Below are 17,256 nucleotides of genomic sequence, written 5' to 3'. Positions count from 1 at the left end.
GGGAATTATTTTAGAAACAAAGTTTCTATTTTCTAAGTTTAAAAAGTATCTGGTAGGTTTTTCTCCCTCTTCCTCCCACTTAACTTTAGATCTTATCACACTACCTTTTAATTTATATGACCGAATAGCTTCTAATTCTTTCTTTTTGTCTTCTATTTCTAAAATATCAGTATCTTCACTGTTTTCTAAATCTTGTATGGTCTGTATCAGTTTATTTTCTTTTAAATTTCTTTGGGTTTTTTTATGGGAAGAGAAGGAGATAGTTTTACCTCTAATGTTCATTAACAGAGTTTCCAAGAATAATTGTTCATCTATATTAAACTGTAAAATTGAGTCATCTATGGCATCAATAGCATTTTGATTGTAAACAGGAAGACAATAATCTTTTTTAGTGTCTGTAATAACCTTATTAATCAATTGAACATATTCTGTATCATAAAGAAGAGAGTTATTGAACTTCCAAAGACCCCTTCCTCTTTTAAATTCATTAAATTTCAATACTAACTTTACAATAGAGTGATCTGATCTGTAACTAGGTTCTACAGAAGAGGAGGTGACAAAAGATAACAAACCTTCACTTACCAAAAAATAATCTAATCTTGATTGTTTCAGAGGGTTTAATTTTCTCCATGTATATCTTTTTTGGTTTGGATGGTATTCCCTGAAAATATCTATCAGATTGTATTCATCAATTATATTTAATACCTTATCTCGAGCTTGTGGATTGTTCACAGTTTTATATGTCTTATCGTAATCAAGGTGAGGATTGAGAACCAGATTAAAATCTCCACAAATAATAGACATTATATTTCCAAATTCATCAAGTGTTTCTGATATAGTGTTATAGAAATTTGGTTCATCTTTATTTGGTCCATATAATGTTATCAGAGTCATACTTACAGAGTCAATTTCTATCTCTAACGCTAAAAAGTTTCCAGTATGATCCTTCTTAATTTTCTTAAACTTAAATTCAAAATTGTTGTTAAATAGAATGGCGACACCTCTGGCATTGGATTTGTAAGAATTGAAAAAACATTCATAACCCCATTCAGACCTTATCTGATTTTCTAAATCTACAGTAAAATGTGTGTCTTGGATACAAAAGATATTGTGATTTTTACTTTTAAGGTATGAAAATATGTCTTTTCTTTTCGTAAAGTCACCTAGGCCCTGACAGTTTACAGATAATATAGTGATATTACTCATCCGTTATCAAAATCTGAAAATGTATTCCACATCTCAAGGGTAAAGGTAAGAAGTTGAGGAAGAGAAAAAGAGAAAAAGAGACAGAAAGATTCTAGATGACAGATCATGAACAAAAAATATAGACAGACATGATTAGAACATATATAGAGAGTAACAATGAAAACATTTACATTAAAAACGAACATTAGAACTGACATACCAGTGTTGCACATGGTGTTCCATTGTTTCAGTCATTCACATGATTTAGACTCAAGTCTTTGTAATGAATGATATGTTGAAGGATATTTAATCATCCATGATAGGCATATTATTTCCATTTATAAGTGCTAATGTCAATGTATATTAATTTAATAAGGTGATGCATAAGATTTTGAATATTTTGAAAGAAGAGGGAGAGGGGTAAGAAAAACAAATAAAAGAAAATGGAAAGTAAATAGGATCATAAATCATACACATTTCATAAATCATGTACATTGTATATCATGACTTAGTTAAAGGGAGATAATAAGAGCAGTGCATGGGAGAATTATGATTACCTGTATAAAGTTAAAGTATTAATGAATATATATGTAAGTAAATTTCCTTTTTGATAGTTATCACTTTTATCTTCTTAAAACAAAAAAAAAAACAAAAAACAAAAAAAAAAAAAAAAAAAAAAAAGGGGGGGGGGGGTGGTACTGATTAAATGAAAAGTGTGATAGCATTTATTTAAAAAAAAAAAAAAAAAAAAAATTTTCAAGATCAACAGAATATCGTACATCCCTCAACATATCATAACTTATTTAATACCTTTACATTCATGGTTTTATCTATGGGTAATAAATAATACAAATGAATTGTTTGGTGTTTTGATAAGGACATATAAATATGGAATATAACTTATATAAGTATATTGTTTTCAATAGTAGTAATAGATAAAAAAGAAATGGACATAAGCAGTTGATTATCAGTTTTACACATCTGTAAATTGATCACATATTTCATTTAATAGATAAAATATATAAGTATATACATGTATAGACACTATATATCTTATACACAAGTATACTTCTACGTTTTATAAACATTTTATATACATATTTTACTACAAAAAAGTGCAGAAACCAGGTTTGTAAGAAACTGCATTTAAGAAGCTATGTGTTACATGTATGTTGTTACCTGTATGTACTAAAACTATGGTATATGTTGGTACATAGACAGAATCACAATTTTTATTTCTCAAAAACATACACAAGCCATTATATTGCTTATTGAAGGTGACTTTGAATCTGGCTCGCAGAGTGAATTATCAGGGGGAACTTTAAAGTTTATATACATTTATATATACCTTTCTTCCGCTTATGCACAACGTAGTGGGACACATAAGAGACAGTTCAGAGGTCGGTCCCATTACTGATGCACACGTAGAAGTCATTTAATCCCGCACTGTTTTCTGTCCGATATATGTGTCACTGATCACCTTCGCGTTCTGGGTATGCTCAGCAATGACAGAGTCTATGTTGTCAAATAAGCCGAACCTCACCCGTCGTTTGGTGTCCTTGCACAAACCGTACACGTTACAGTTATAGTACCAACTGTATTCTATTTTGTCACTAGCCTTCACTTTGTCCATCAGGGAAATATTTTCACTGGTGATATCCTCTGTCACAAATAGTCCAGCTTTCCTCAGCAAATGCTTATTTTTTGTCACTAACATTTTTATGTCATTATTAAAAAACTTGACAATCACTGGACGCAGTGAATTTGTGCCACGTGCACTGGGTAGTCGATGTACTGCCACAATGTCATAGTATCCATTGAGTTTCACTCCACTTGCTGCCATTATTCTGGTCGGGAGCACTACCCTCAGGTTTTCACCTTTTTCTTCTGGTAGACCTCTAATACGAACATTGTATTTTCTAGAATATTGTTCATTACGATTGGCTTTTTCCAGGGCCTTGTTGATTCTTTGCTGTTGATTAACAAGGATTGTTTTCATCTCGGCTACAGTGTCATCTTGTTTCTCAACTTCCTCTTTGAGGTTTTCCACATCCATTTCTAAACTAGAAATGCGTCCTGCTGTTTCTGATATTTTAGAGTCAATGTATTTCCTAACATCTACTATGACTTCACGTTTCAAATCCTCTCTAATGGTTTGCACAGTTTTTGTCATGGCCACTTCCAAGGATTTATCCACAGCTTCTTGAATGTCTTTCGTACTTATTGTGATTTCTTTACATTTGCTTTTTAAGTCCAAAATTTCATTTTAGTCATTTATTTATTAATTTATACATTTCTTCTGTTTCAGCCGAGCTTTGACCATGGTACCTTTTGGGCCGACCAGTTTAACAGCTTTTTCCTGACATGAAGACAGCGCCAAGGGGAGTTAACTCATTTCATGAAAATACTAGACAGAGTTACCTTTCCATAATTGACCTGAGTATTTAATTGTGAGTATAATTTGTTTTTTTTTCTCTATACATTTCTCTCATATACCTCTTTGGTTCAATTATCAGTGTTATTAATTTCTTCGAGATGGATAGTCGAGTGAAATTCGAGTTATCTCCCTTCCATTGTCTGTACATTTGTAGGTCTCTGGTAAACGGGTTTTTTAGCAGTGAGATGGTGCAAATTTAGAGGTGAATTGTGTAATTCTTTCACTTCCAGATCTTGTAACTGACTAGTATACATCAATATGTGAGTGAAGGATAAGTTTAATTCTATTTTTCAAAATCATTTTCTTTCTAATAGCCACGATTCTTTAGTTCTGTCCAGTTTTTCGGGTTCAAATGTTGCTCTAGATTTGATTTTATCTGTCCTTGAAATCCTTCAGAGGTTAATAATTCCCTTTTTTACATCAATTGGTATACATTTGTAATTTTAGAATCATCTGATTCAGAAAATCAGGGCAAATTTGAAATTTTTGGGGCTATTTTGTATCCATATTTCATTAGCTGCACCGTAATTTCTCTGTGTTATATCAGATATATTATGACATAATATGTTATAATCATTTCTTTATGATATTCTATTGTTTACTAAGTTATATATCTATAGTATTGAGCCAGTTCTGGAACTTTGATTTGCTTAATTGTTCAGTTCTGGATATTTTTTGCTAGAAATTCCAAAAATGAGGGGTGGGGGTAAAGAATATGAGTTATCTCCCCCTGACCTCCAAGTTTAATTCAATTGGTCATATTTCCCTGTAGTACACTAACTATACTATAGTTATATAGTAAAAGTCAAAAGTCTAGGTTCAAATTTCATTGAAATATTTAAATTTTTATTTCAAAACTGTTTCAATTCTCATAATTTTTCTTACAGGAATCTTCATCGTCGATACGAGTGCACAGCTTGCAGTACCAGACCAACCCATGCAGCGAGCAAACTCCCATTTTGGAATCAGACCTTATGGACATGTAGCTTTCCAAAAATGGTAAATTTGAAAAATATGTAAAATGCTATAGGATGACAACCGGATATGACGTTTCCGTCATTCAGCGTCCCTGGACACCATTTGACTGAACCCAATCTGCATGTATTTGGCTGGAAATCGAGTGTTGAAGGTATTTTGCTTGTATTTTATAAATATTTGGTAGCTATTTTTAGTACGGAGGCCTTTCTGTCTTGATAACGACACTGTAAATTGGTGGATTTTGTTGAAAAAAATCACATTACACATATGTTGTTAGTATAGCTTAGCACATGAACCAATATCTTAGAAAGTGATTATACAGAAGATGTTTTTGTCACGATTATGACACAGGGGCTTGGGGCAGTATGACACAGGGGCTAGGGTCCTGGCCCGGGGGGGGGGGGGGGGGGGGGGGGGGTACATGTAAGAAGTCTGGTGACTTAGAATATTTAGAATATGATGTGTATTTCAATGATATTTAGTAAACTTCTCTGAATTCGCGTGATACTCTGTGATTAGGAGTTATTCAAGCCTAATAATCTCTTTCCCTGTATTTATCTATTTATCATAATTACTATTCTATTTATCTGTATATGTAAGTCAAATATTTTATATATAAATTCATCAAATGGATATAGTGTTGTTTGGTTCTGTAAAATAAACAGTATAGTCTTCTTTTTCAAAATTAAATGTTTAAGACTGGTCAGGAATAGGTAATAGATTCAGGCTGTAGGACGGTGGTTTTTATTTTGATACTCTGGGTTCCTCCAAGTATTGACACATCCTTAAATGGCCATGAACCCTAATCGATCTATATAAAACACTTTCTGTTTTTGTGTTCATTAATCAGCTACTTTAACTCTTTCATTTTAGTCATTTATTTATTAATTTATACATTTCTTCTGTTTCAGCCGAGCTTTGACCATGGTACCTTTTGGGCCGACCAGTTTAACAGCTTTTTCCTGACATGAAGACAGCGCCAAGGGGAGTTAACTCATTTCATGAAAATACTAGACAGAGTTACCTTTCCATAATTGACCTGAGTATTTAATTGTGAGTATAATTTGTTTTTTTTTTTCTCTATACATTTCTCTCATATACCTCTTTGGTTCAATTATCAGTGTTATTAATTTCTTCGAGATGGATAGTCGAGTGAAATTCGAGTTATCTCCCTTCCATTGTCTGTACATTTGTAGGTCTCTGGTAAACGGGTTTTTTAGCAGTGAGATGGTGCAAATTTAGAGGTGAATTGTGTAATTCTTTCACTTCCAGATCTTGTAACTGACTAGTATACATCAATATGTGAGTGAAGGATAAGTTTAATTCTATTTTTCAAAATCATTTTCTTTCTAATAGCCACGATTCTTTAGTTCTGTCCAGTTTTTCGGGTTCAAATGTTGCTCTAGATTTGATTTTTATCTGTCCTTGAAATCCTTCAGAGGTTAATAATTCCCTTTTTTACATCAATTGGTATACATTTGTAATTTTAGAATCATCTGATTCAGAAAATCAGGGCAAATTTGAAATTTTTGGGGCTATTTTGTATCCATATTTCATTAGCTGCACCGTAATTTCTCTGTGTTATATCAGATATATTATGACATAATATGTTATAATCATTTCTTTATGATATTCTATTGTTTACTAAGTTATATATCTATAGTATTGAGCCAGTTCTGGAACTTTGATTTGCTTAATTGTTCAGTTCTGGATATTTTTTGCTAGAAATTCCAAAAATGAGGGGTGGGGGTAAAGAATATGAGTTATCTCCCCCTGACCTCCAAGTTTAATTCAATTGGTCATATTTCCCTGTAGTACACTAACTATACTATAGTTATAAGTAAAAGTCAAAAGTCTAGGTTCAAATTTCATTGAAATATTTAAATTTTTATTTCAAAACTGTTTCAATTCTCATAATAATTTTTCTTACAGGAATCTTCATCGTCGATACGAGTACACAGCTTGCAGTACCAGACCAACCCATGCAGCGAGCAAACTCCCATTTTGGAATCAGACCTTATGGACATGTAGCTTTCCAAAAATGGTAAATTTGAAAAATATGTAAAATGCTATAGGATGACAACCGGATATGACGTTTCCGTCATTCAGCGTCCCTGGACACCATTTGACTGAACCCAATCTGCATGTATTTGACTGGAAATCGAGTGTTGAAGGTATTTTGCTTGTATTTTATAAATATTTGGTAGCTATTTTTAGTACGGAGGCCTTTCTGTCTTGATAACGACACTGTAAATTGGTGGATTTTGTTGAAAAAAATCACATTACACATATGTTGTTAATATAGCTTAGCACATGAACCAATATCTTAGAAAGTGATTACACAGAAGATGTTTTTGTCACGATTATGACACGGGGCTTGGGGCAGTATGACACAGGGGCTAGGGTCCTGGCCCGGGGGGGGGGGGGGGGGGGGGGTACTGTAAGAAGTCTGGTGACTTAGAATATTTAGAATATTATGTGTATTTCAATGATATTTAGTAAACTTCTCTGAATTCGCGTGATACTCTGTGATTAGGAGTTATTCAAGCCTAATAATCTCTTTCCCTGTATTTATCTATTTATCATAATTACTATTCTATTTATCTGTATATGTAAGTCAAATATTTTATATATAAATTCATCAAATGGATATAGTGTTGTTTGGTTCTGTAAAATAAAACAGTATAGTCTTCTTTTTCAAAATTAAATGTTTAAGACTGGTCAGGAATAGGTAATAGATTCAGGCTGTAGGACGGTGGTTTTTATTTTGATACTCTGGGTTCCTCCAAGTATTGACACATCCTTAAATGGCCATGAACCCTAATCGATATATATAAAAACACTTTCTGTTTTTGTGTTCATTTAATCAGCTACTTTAACTCTTTCATTTTAGTCATTTATTTATTAATTTATACATTTCTTCTGTTTCAGCCGAGCTTTGACCATGGTACCTTTTGGGCCGACCAGTTTAACAGCTTTTTCCTGACATGAAGACAGCGCCAAGGGGAGTTAACTCATTTCATGAAAATACTAGACAGAGTTACCTTTCCATAATTGACCTGAGTATTTAATTGTGAGTATAATTTGTTTTTTTTCTCTATACATTTCTCTCATATACCTCTTTGGTTCAATTATCAGTGTTATTAATTTCTTCGAGATGGATAGTCGAGTGAAATTCGAGTTATCTCCCTTCCATTGTCTGTACATTTGTAGGTCTCTGGTAAACGGGTTTTTTTAGCAGTGAGATGGTGCAAATTTAGAGGTGAATTGTGTAATTCTTTCACTTCCAGATCTTGTAACTGACTAGTATACATCAATATGTGAGTGAAGGATAAGTTTAATTCTATTTTTCAAAATCATTTTCTTTCTAATAGCCACGATTCTTTAGTTCTGTCCAGTTTTTCGGGTTCAAATGTTGCTCTAGATTTGATTTTATCTGTCCTTGGAATCCTTCAGAGGTTAATAATTCCCTTTTTTACATCAATTGGTATACATTTGTAATTTTAGAATCATCTGATTCAGAAAATCAGGGCAAATTTGAAATTTTTGGGGCTATTTTGTATCCATATTTCATTAGCTGCACCGTAATTTCTCTGTGTTATATCAGATATATTATGACATAATATGTTATAATCATTTCTTTATGATATTCTATTGTTTACTAAGTTATATATCTATAGTATTGAGCCAGTTCTGGAACTTTGATTTGCTTAATTGTTCAGTTCTGGATATTTTTTGCTAGAAATTCCAAAAATGAGGGGTGGGGGTAAAGAATATGAGTTATCTCCCCCTGACCTCCAAGTTTAATTCAATTGGTCATATTTCCTTGTAGTACACTAACTATACTATAGTTATAAGTAAAAGTCAAAAGTCTAGGTTCAAATTTCATTGAAATATTTAAATTTTTATTTCAAAACTGTTTCAATTCTCATAATTTTTCTTACAGGAATCTTCATCGTCGATACGAGTGCACAGCTTGCAGTACCAGACCAACCCATGCAGCGAGCAAACTCCCATTTTGGAATCAGACCTTATGGACATGTAGCTTTCCAAAAATGGTAAATTTGAAAAATATGTAAAATGCTATAGGATGACAACCGGATATGACGTTTCCGTCATTCAGCGTCCCTGGACACCATTTGACTGAACCCAATCTGCATGTATTTGGCTGGAAATCGAGTGTTGAAGGTATTTTGCTTGTATTTTATAAATATTTGGTAGCTATTTTTAGTACGGAGGCCTTTCTGTCTTGATAACGACACTGTAAATTGGTGGATTTTGTTGAAAAAAATCACATTACACATATGTTGTTAGTATAGCTTAGCACATGAACCAATATCTTAGAAAGTGATTATACAGAAGATGTTTTTGTCACGATTATGACACAGGGGCTTGGGGCAGTATGACACAGGGGCTAGGGTCCTGGCCCGGGGGGGGGGGGGGGGGGGGGGGGTACATGTAAGAAGTCTGGTGACTTAGAATATTTAGAATATGATGTGTATTTCAATGATATTTAGTAAACTTCTCTGAATTCGCGTGATACTCTGTGATTAGGAGTTATTCAAGCCTAATAATCTCTTTCCCTGTATTTATCTATTTATCATAATTACTATTCTATTTATCTGTATATGTAAGTCAAATATTTTATATATAAATTCATCAAATGGATATAGTGTTGTTTGGTTCTGTAAAATAAACAGTATAGTCTTCTTTTTCAAAATTAAATGTTTAAGACTGGTCAGGAATAGGTAATAGATTCAGGCTGTAGGACGGTGGTTTTTATTTTGATACTCTGGGTTCCTCCAAGTATTGACACATCCTTAAATGGCCATGAACCCTAATCGATATATATAAAAACACTTTCTGTTTTTGTGTTCATTAATCAGCTACTTTAACTCTTTCATTTTAGTCATTTATTTATTAATTTATACATTTCTTCTGTTTCAGCCGAGCTTTGACCATGGTACCTTTTGGGCCGACCAGTTTAACAGCTTTTTCCTGACATGAAGACAGCGCCAAGGGGAGTTAACTCATTTCATGAAAATACTAGACAGAGTTACCTTTCCATAATTGACCTGAGTATTTAATTGTGAGTATAATTTTTTTTTTTTTTTTCTTATACATTTCTCTCATATACCTCTTTGGTTCAATTATCAGTGTTATTAATTTCTTCGAGATGGATAGTCGAGTGAAATTCGAGTTATCTCCCTTCCATTGTCTGTACATTTGTAGGTCTCTGGTAAACGGGTTTTTTTAGCAGTGAGATGGTGCAAATTTAGAGGTGAATTGTGTAATTCTTTCACTTCCAGATCTTGTAACTGACTAGTATACATCAATATGTGAGTGAAGGATAAGTTTAATTCTATTTTTCAAAATCATTTTCTTTCTAATAGCCACGATTCTTTAGTTCTGTCCAGTTTTTCGGGTTCAAATGTTGCTCTAGATTTGATTTTATCTGTCCTTGGAATCCTTCAGAGGTTAATAATTCCCTTTTTTACATCAATTGGTATACATTTGTAATTTTAGAATCATCTGATTCAGAAAATCAGGGCAAATTTGAAATTTTTGGGGCTATTTTGTATCCATATTTCATTAGCTGCACCGTAATTTCTCTGTGTTATATCAGATATATTATGACATAATATGTTATAATCATTTCTTTATGATATTCTATTGTTTACTAAGTTATATATCTATAGTATTGAGCCAGTTCTGGAACTTTGATTTGCTTAATTGTTCAGTTCTGGATATTTTTTGCTAGAAATTCCAAAAATGGGGGGTGGGGGTAAAGAATATGAGTTATCTCCCCCTGACCTCCAAGTTTAATTCAATTGGTCATATTTCCCTGTAGTACACTAACTATACTATAGTTATAAGTAAAAGTCAAAAGTCTAGGTTCAAATTTCATTGAAATATTTAAATTTTTATTTCAAAACTGTTTCAATTCTCATAATTTTTCTTACAGGAATCTTCATCGTCGATACGAGTACACAGCTTGCAGTACCAGACCAACCCATGCAGCGAGCAAACTCCCATTTTGGAATCAGACCTTATGGACATGTAGCTTTCCAAAAATGGTAAATTTGAAAAATATGTAAAATGCTATAGGATGACAACCGGATATGACGTTTCCGTCATTCAGCGTCCCTGGACACCATTTGACTGAACCCAATCTGCATGTATTTGGCTGGAAATCGAGTGTTGAAGGTATTTTGCTTGTATTTTATAAATATTTGGTAGCTATTTTTAGTACGGAGGCCTTTCTGTCTTGATAACGACACTGTAAATTGGTGGATTTTGTTGAAAAAAATCACATTACACATATGTTGTTAGTATAGCTTAGCACATGAACCAATATCTTAGAAAGTGATTATACAGAAGATGTTTTTGTCACGATTATGACACAGGGGCTTGGGGCAGTATGACACAGGGGCTAGGGTCCTGGCCCGGGGGGGGGGGGGGGGGTACATGTAAGAAGTCTGGTGACTTAGAATATTTAGAATATGATGTGTATTTCAATGATATTTAGTAAACTTCTCTGAATTCGCGTGATACTCTGTGATTAGGAGTTATTCAAGCCTAATAATCTCTTTCCCTGTATTTATCTATTTATCATAATTACTATTCTATTTATCTGTATATGTAAGTCAAATATTTTATATATAAATTCATCAAATGGATATAGTGTTGTTTGGTTCTGTAAAATAAACAGTATAGTCTTCTTTTTCAAAATTAAATGTTTAAGACTGGTCAGGAATAGGTAATAGATTCAGGCTGTAGGACGGTGGTTTTTATTTTGATACTCTGGGTTCCTCCAAGTATTGACACATCCTTAAATGGCCATGAACCCTAATCGATATATATAAAACACTTTCTGTTTTTGTGTTCATTAATCAGCTACTTTAACTCTTTCATTTTAGTCATTTATTTATTAATTTATACATTTCTTCTGTTTCAGCCGAGCTTTGACCATGGTACCTTTTGGGCCGACCAGTTTAACAGCTTTTTCCTGACATGAAGACAGCGCCAAGGGGAGTTAACTCATTTCATGAAAATACTAGACAGAGTTACCTTTCCATAATTGACCTGAGTATTTAATTGTGAGTATAATTTGTTTTTTTTTTCTCTATACATTTCTCTCATATACCTCTTTGGTTCAATTATCAGTGTTATTAATTTCTTCGAGATGGATAGTCGAGTGAAATTCGAGTTATCTCCCTTCCATTGTCTGTACATTTGTAGGTCTCTGGTAAACGGGTTTTTTTAGCAGTGAGATGGTGCAAATTTAGAGGTGACTTGTGTAATTCTTTCATTTCCAGATCTTGTAACTGACTAGTATACATCAATATGCGAGTGAAGGATAAGTTTAATTCTATTTTTCAAAATCATTTTCTTTCTAATAGCCACGATTCTTTAGTTCTGTCCAGTTTTTCGGGTTCAAATGTTGCTCTAGATTTGATTTTATCTGTCCTTGAAATCCTTCAGAGGTTAATAATTCCCTTTTTTACATCAATTGGTATACATTTGTAATTTTAGAATCATCTGATTCAGAAAATCAGGGCAAATTTGAAATTTTTGGGGCTATTTTGTATCCATATTTCATTAGCTGCACCGTAATTTCTCTGTGTTATATCAGATATATTATGACATAATATGTTATAATCATTTCTTTATGATATTCTATTGTTTACTAAGTTATATATCTATAGTATTGAGCCAGTTCTGGAACTTTGATTTGCTTAATTGTTCAGTTCTGGATATTTTTTGCTAGAAATTCCAAAAATGAGGGGTGGGGGTAAAGAATATGAGTTATCTCCCCCTGACCTCCAAGTTTAATTCAATTGGTCATATTTCCCTGTAGTACACTAACTATACTATAGTTATAAGTAAAAGTCAAAAGTCTAGGTTCAAATTTCATTGAAATATTTAAATTTTTATTTCAAAACTGTTTCAATTCTCATAATTTTTCTTACAGGAATCTTCATCGTCGATACGAGTGCACAGCTTGCAGTACCAGACCAACCCATGCAGCGAGCAAACTCCCATTTTGGAATCAGACCTTATGGACATGTAGCTTTCCAAAAATGGTAAATTTGAAAAATATGTAAAATGCTATAGGATGACAACCGGATATGACGTTTCCGTCATTCAGCGTCCCTGGACACCATTTGACTGAACCCAATCTGCATGTATTTGGCTGGAAATCGAGTGTTGAAGGTATTTTGCTTGTATTTTATAAATATTTGGTAGCTATTTTTAGTACGGAGGCCTTTCTGTCTTGATAACGACACTGTAAATTGGTGGATTTTGTTGAAAAAAATCACATTACACATATGTTGTTAGTATAGCTTAGCACATGAACCAATATCTTAGAAAGTGATTATACAGAAGATGTTTTTGTCACGATTATGACACAGGGGCTTGGGGCAGTATGACACAGGGGCTAGGGTCCTGGCCCGGGGGGGGGGGTACATGTAAGAAGTCTGGTGACTTAGAATATTTAGAATATTATGTGTATTTCAATGATATTTAGTAAACTTCTCTGAATTCGCGTGATACTCTGTGATTAGGAGTTATTCAAGCCTAATAATCTCTTTCCCTGTATTTATCTATTTATCATAATTACTATTCTATTTATCTGTATATGTAAGTCAAATATTTTATATATAAATTCATCAAATGGATATAGTGTTGTTTGGTTCTGTAAAATAAACAGTATAGTCTTCTTTTTCAAAATTAAATGTTTAAGACTGGTCAGGAATAGGTAATAGATTCAGGCTGTAGGACGGTGGTTTTTATTTTGATACTCTGGGTTCCTCCAAGTATTGACACATCCTTAAATGGCCATGAACCCTAATCGATATATATAAAACACTTTCTGTTTTTGTGTTCATTAATCAGCTACTTTAACTCTTTCATTTTAGTCATTTATTTATTAATTTATACATTTCTTCTGTTTCAGCCGAGCTTTGACCATGGTACCTTTTGGGCCGACCAGTTTAACAGCTTTTTCCTGACATGAAGACAGCGCCAAGGGGAGTTAACTCATTTCATGAAAATACTAGACAGAGTTACCTTTCCATAATTGACCTGAGTATTTAATTGTGAGTATAATTTGTTTTTTTTTCTCTATACATTTCTCTCATATACCTCTTTGGTTCAATTATCAGTGTTATTAATTTCTTCGAGATGGATAGTCGAGTGAAATTCGAGTTATCTCCCTTCCATTGTCTGTACATTTGTAGGTCTCTGGTAAACGGGTTTTTTAGCAGTGAGATGGTGCAAATTTAGAGGTGAATTGTGTAATTCTTTCACTTCCAGATCTTGTAACTGACTAGTATACATCAATATGTGAGTGAAGGATAAGTTTAATTCTATTTTTCAAAATCATTTTCTTTCTAATAGCCACGATTCTTTAGTTCTGTCCAGTTTTTCGGGTTCAAATGTTGCTCTAGATTTGATTTTATCTGTCCTTGAAATCCTTCAGAGGTTAATAATTCCCTTTTTTACATCAATTGGTATACATTTGTAATTTTAGAATCATCTGATTCAGAAAATCAGGGCAAATTTGAAATTTTTGGGGCTATTTTGTATCCATATTTCATTAGCTGCACCGTAATTTCTCTGTGTTATATCAGATATATTATGACATAATATGTTATAATCATTTCTTTATGATATTCTATTGTTTACTAAGTTATATATCTATAGTATTGAGCCAGTTCTGGAACTTTGATTTGCTTAATTGTTCAGTTCTGGATATTTTTTGCTAGAAATTCCAAAAATGAGGGGTGGGGGTAAAGAATATGAGTTATCTCCTCCTGACCTCCAAGTTTAATTCAATTGGTCATATTTCCCTGTAGTACACTAACTATACTATAGTTATAAGTAAAAGTCAAAAGTCTAGGTTCAAATTTCATTAAAATATATTTAAATTTTTATTTCAAAACTGTTTCAATTCTCATAATTTTTCTTACAGGAATCTTCATCGTCGATACGAGTGCACAGCTTGCAGTACCAGACCAACCCATGCAGCGAGCAAACTCCCATTTTGGAATCAGACCTTATGGACATGTAGCTTTCCAAAAATGGTAAATTTGAAAAATATGTAAAATGCTATAGGGACCGCAGAATCAAACCAAAAATAGATTCCTGGAAATCCCCTTTTGGGCACAAGATTTCATAGAGAGGTGAATGTTTCGGAGCCTGCTGATTGGGTATCCAGGGTGCATCAGTTTCAAATGTTTAATGTGTGGGTTGGGCAATACATGTAGATGTAAAATATATAAAGAAATTTTAAAATTCTGTCAAGTGTGTGTCTGACAGGGGGAGGTAATCAATATTAGAATTTCATGAATATTTTGGTCAATTTTTGGTGCGGAATTCAACATAAGATGGCACCCCCCACATAAAAGTTTAGCAAGATGGTAGATCTTTATTTCTTTTTATTCACAGGTATGCGAGATGCCATTCTTCAAAATTAGTGACAGGTGACCAGACTTGAAAACTCCATTTAACCTTGACAGCGGCAAACGTTAATATATCGTATATAGCGAAATCATTTGGTTCTGCGGTCTCTTATAACGCCTTAGTAAAATTAAATTACGACCGAGGATGTAGATTAAGATAATTATTTTCTAAATTAGGTATGTGATTCCTTTGAAAAATGTCAAAAGAATTTTCCTATTTATATATTCATTACAGGTTACAGGACGTCACCCTGAAGAACTCAATGTTTGAGTAATGATGTCACAGAAGGTATTGACTCGACGTTTCTAAAATAGGAATATGTTATAGTATATATTGAACCTCACATGACCATGTATTAACCAATTAAAAAAGAGTAAAATCAGAGCATATCTAGCATATCGTGTTGTTTGGTGTCTTCGGTGGCATGTTTCATTGATATAGCACTATCAAAAGGGCAAGCGTTCCACTCTACAAGAAGACTCAACACGAATATACCAAAACACACACACACGCACCTCATACACGCACCGCATACATGGGAGGTCTCCTTACATGACCCTGGCTGTTCATTGGACGTTGATTTAATCTAACAAAAACAAAAAACAAAAACAAAAAAACACAATGAAAAATAAAAACCATTCCTTCAATATTCCAAGTTTGCTCTAAATTAAAATAAACATGAACGTTATAAAATACATATTAATGAAATATGTTACATTTGTTCGATTATGCTTGTCAAAATTCACATTGTATCCGTTTTCCATAGACGTACATACTGGATAGAAAGATGGGGAAAAAAACTTTTTCGGTAGCAATCAACAGAACATTCAAAGAACTTGAATTATGTGATTTCAGCACGTGCCCGACTTGGTGGATTGATGTAACACACATAATGGTTAAACAAAACTACGAATAATGAGTTGCTTCCCTTTATCGTTGAATCTCAAATACTTATTATAAGAAAACAAGAGTTGTTTCCCTTCCTTCAGTCACCAACAACAGTTAATGCGTAGGTCTCCGACGCTTGCCATTCAAATTTTTATCAAAGGTGGGGTGGCAAAATCCACCCAGGCCCCGATTTCTTTAAAATTTTGTCTTTTTTGAAAAGGCATAAAAGGCATGAAATGACATTTTCTAATAATACTATGGGTATGTGTCAAGGGACCCCTTGTGTCCACATTTTGATTTTTTGAATGTTTAATTATTTTTACTAATGAAAGCATCTTCCTAATACATTATAATACTATCGACGTATGTCGGTATCGCTAAGTAGGTGAAAGTGTGATGAAAGAGGATTCATTCTTTATTTTGTGCCCTTTATAATGATATGTACTAATTGGTTTGACTCGCAATTGATTTTGCAAGTATTTTTTTTTTTTTTTTGACAAGATAAAGTTTAAAAAGACAAATTCAGTCTAAGATTACATTAAAATTGCACATATTTTGGAAATAAACCAGTTTTAATGGATAATGTTAATTAGATTAGTTGGTTTAACTGTGAAATGCCAGAATTCCATTTTAGTCATTAGGTGGGTGGCAAAATCTTGTATACCACCCAGGACCCCGATTTTTTTTTCTAGTACTCAAATCGCTTTACAGTGTTTAACAAAAATTTTGATCATTTTCTGAAAAAAGGCATCAAAATTTGTAGTTTTGCACATTTTACAACGTACATAATGCTCAACGAAATCAGCGGGTAATTGTAATCAAAAATACAAAATAATGTTGGGAACCCCTTGTTTCAGTCATATTTTCACAAGGAATGTAGAACCATTTTGTCAATTAGCCCCTTTAATTATTTTTAACTAATGAAAGCATTCTTCATTGACATGTAGACAAATATCGAAACTATCAATTCACGGGCCTTAATTTTGTTAACTATGCAACCAATATATTCAAAAGTCGTTTACCATCTATATTTAGGCTTATTAAGTTATTACTAATACTTAATTATTACTTTTACACTGATTGTCAATGAAATTTGACTCTGGAATCTTTAAAATGTCAGTATATAGTTAGGTATACTAACAAAGAATGTGTATCCGTTGCTACACGCACTCGCTATTATTGAAGTACCCCAAAAAAAAACTGGATTTTCCAGATTTTAATATCGAGAGTTTATTAACACACATAGATAGAAAATTGCCCGTAGACCTAGGGAAATTTTAATGCAGGATTAAAATTGT

At 33.0% G+C, this 17,256-nt stretch overlaps 1 protein-coding gene and 1 long non-coding RNA gene across 3 annotated transcripts; one reads left to right on the top strand and one right to left on the bottom strand.

Moving 5' to 3' along the window:
- Positions 1 to 1,920: 1,920 nt before the first annotated feature.
- Positions 1,921 to 3,441, bottom strand: LOC138313785 (uncharacterized). The gene has a single exon (XM_069254081.1). It carries the CDS (start codon positions 3,356 to 3,358, stop codon positions 2,621 to 2,623), a length of 738 nt encoding a protein of 245 aa, XP_069110182.1. The 5' UTR covers positions 3,359 to 3,441; the 3' UTR covers positions 1,921 to 2,620.
- A 25-nt stretch (positions 3,442 to 3,466) lies between these two features.
- Positions 3,467 to 15,298, top strand: LOC138313786 (uncharacterized). 2 transcript variants are annotated; one of them, XR_011207260.1, is made up of 13 exons: positions 3,467 to 3,635; positions 4,510 to 4,751; positions 5,512 to 5,653; positions 6,533 to 6,774; positions 7,532 to 7,673; positions 8,547 to 8,788; positions 9,548 to 9,689; positions 10,566 to 10,807; positions 11,559 to 11,700; positions 12,576 to 12,817; positions 13,563 to 13,704; positions 14,580 to 14,691; positions 15,056 to 15,298. It is a non-coding gene; the product is annotated as an uncharacterized lncRNA (long non-coding RNA). The 2 variants fall into 2 exon arrangements; XR_011207259.1 differs by having other exon boundaries at positions 14,580 to 15,298.
- The last annotated feature ends 1,958 nt before the right edge of the window (positions 15,299 to 17,256 follow it).

This window comes from Argopecten irradians, unplaced genomic scaffold (genome assembly GCF_041381155.1).
Source record: "Argopecten irradians isolate NY unplaced genomic scaffold, Ai_NY scaffold_0930, whole genome shotgun sequence".
Lineage (NCBI taxonomy): Eukaryota > Metazoa > Mollusca > Bivalvia > Pectinida > Pectinidae > Argopecten > Argopecten irradians.
This window is presented reverse-complemented; position numbering and strand designations above follow the sequence as displayed.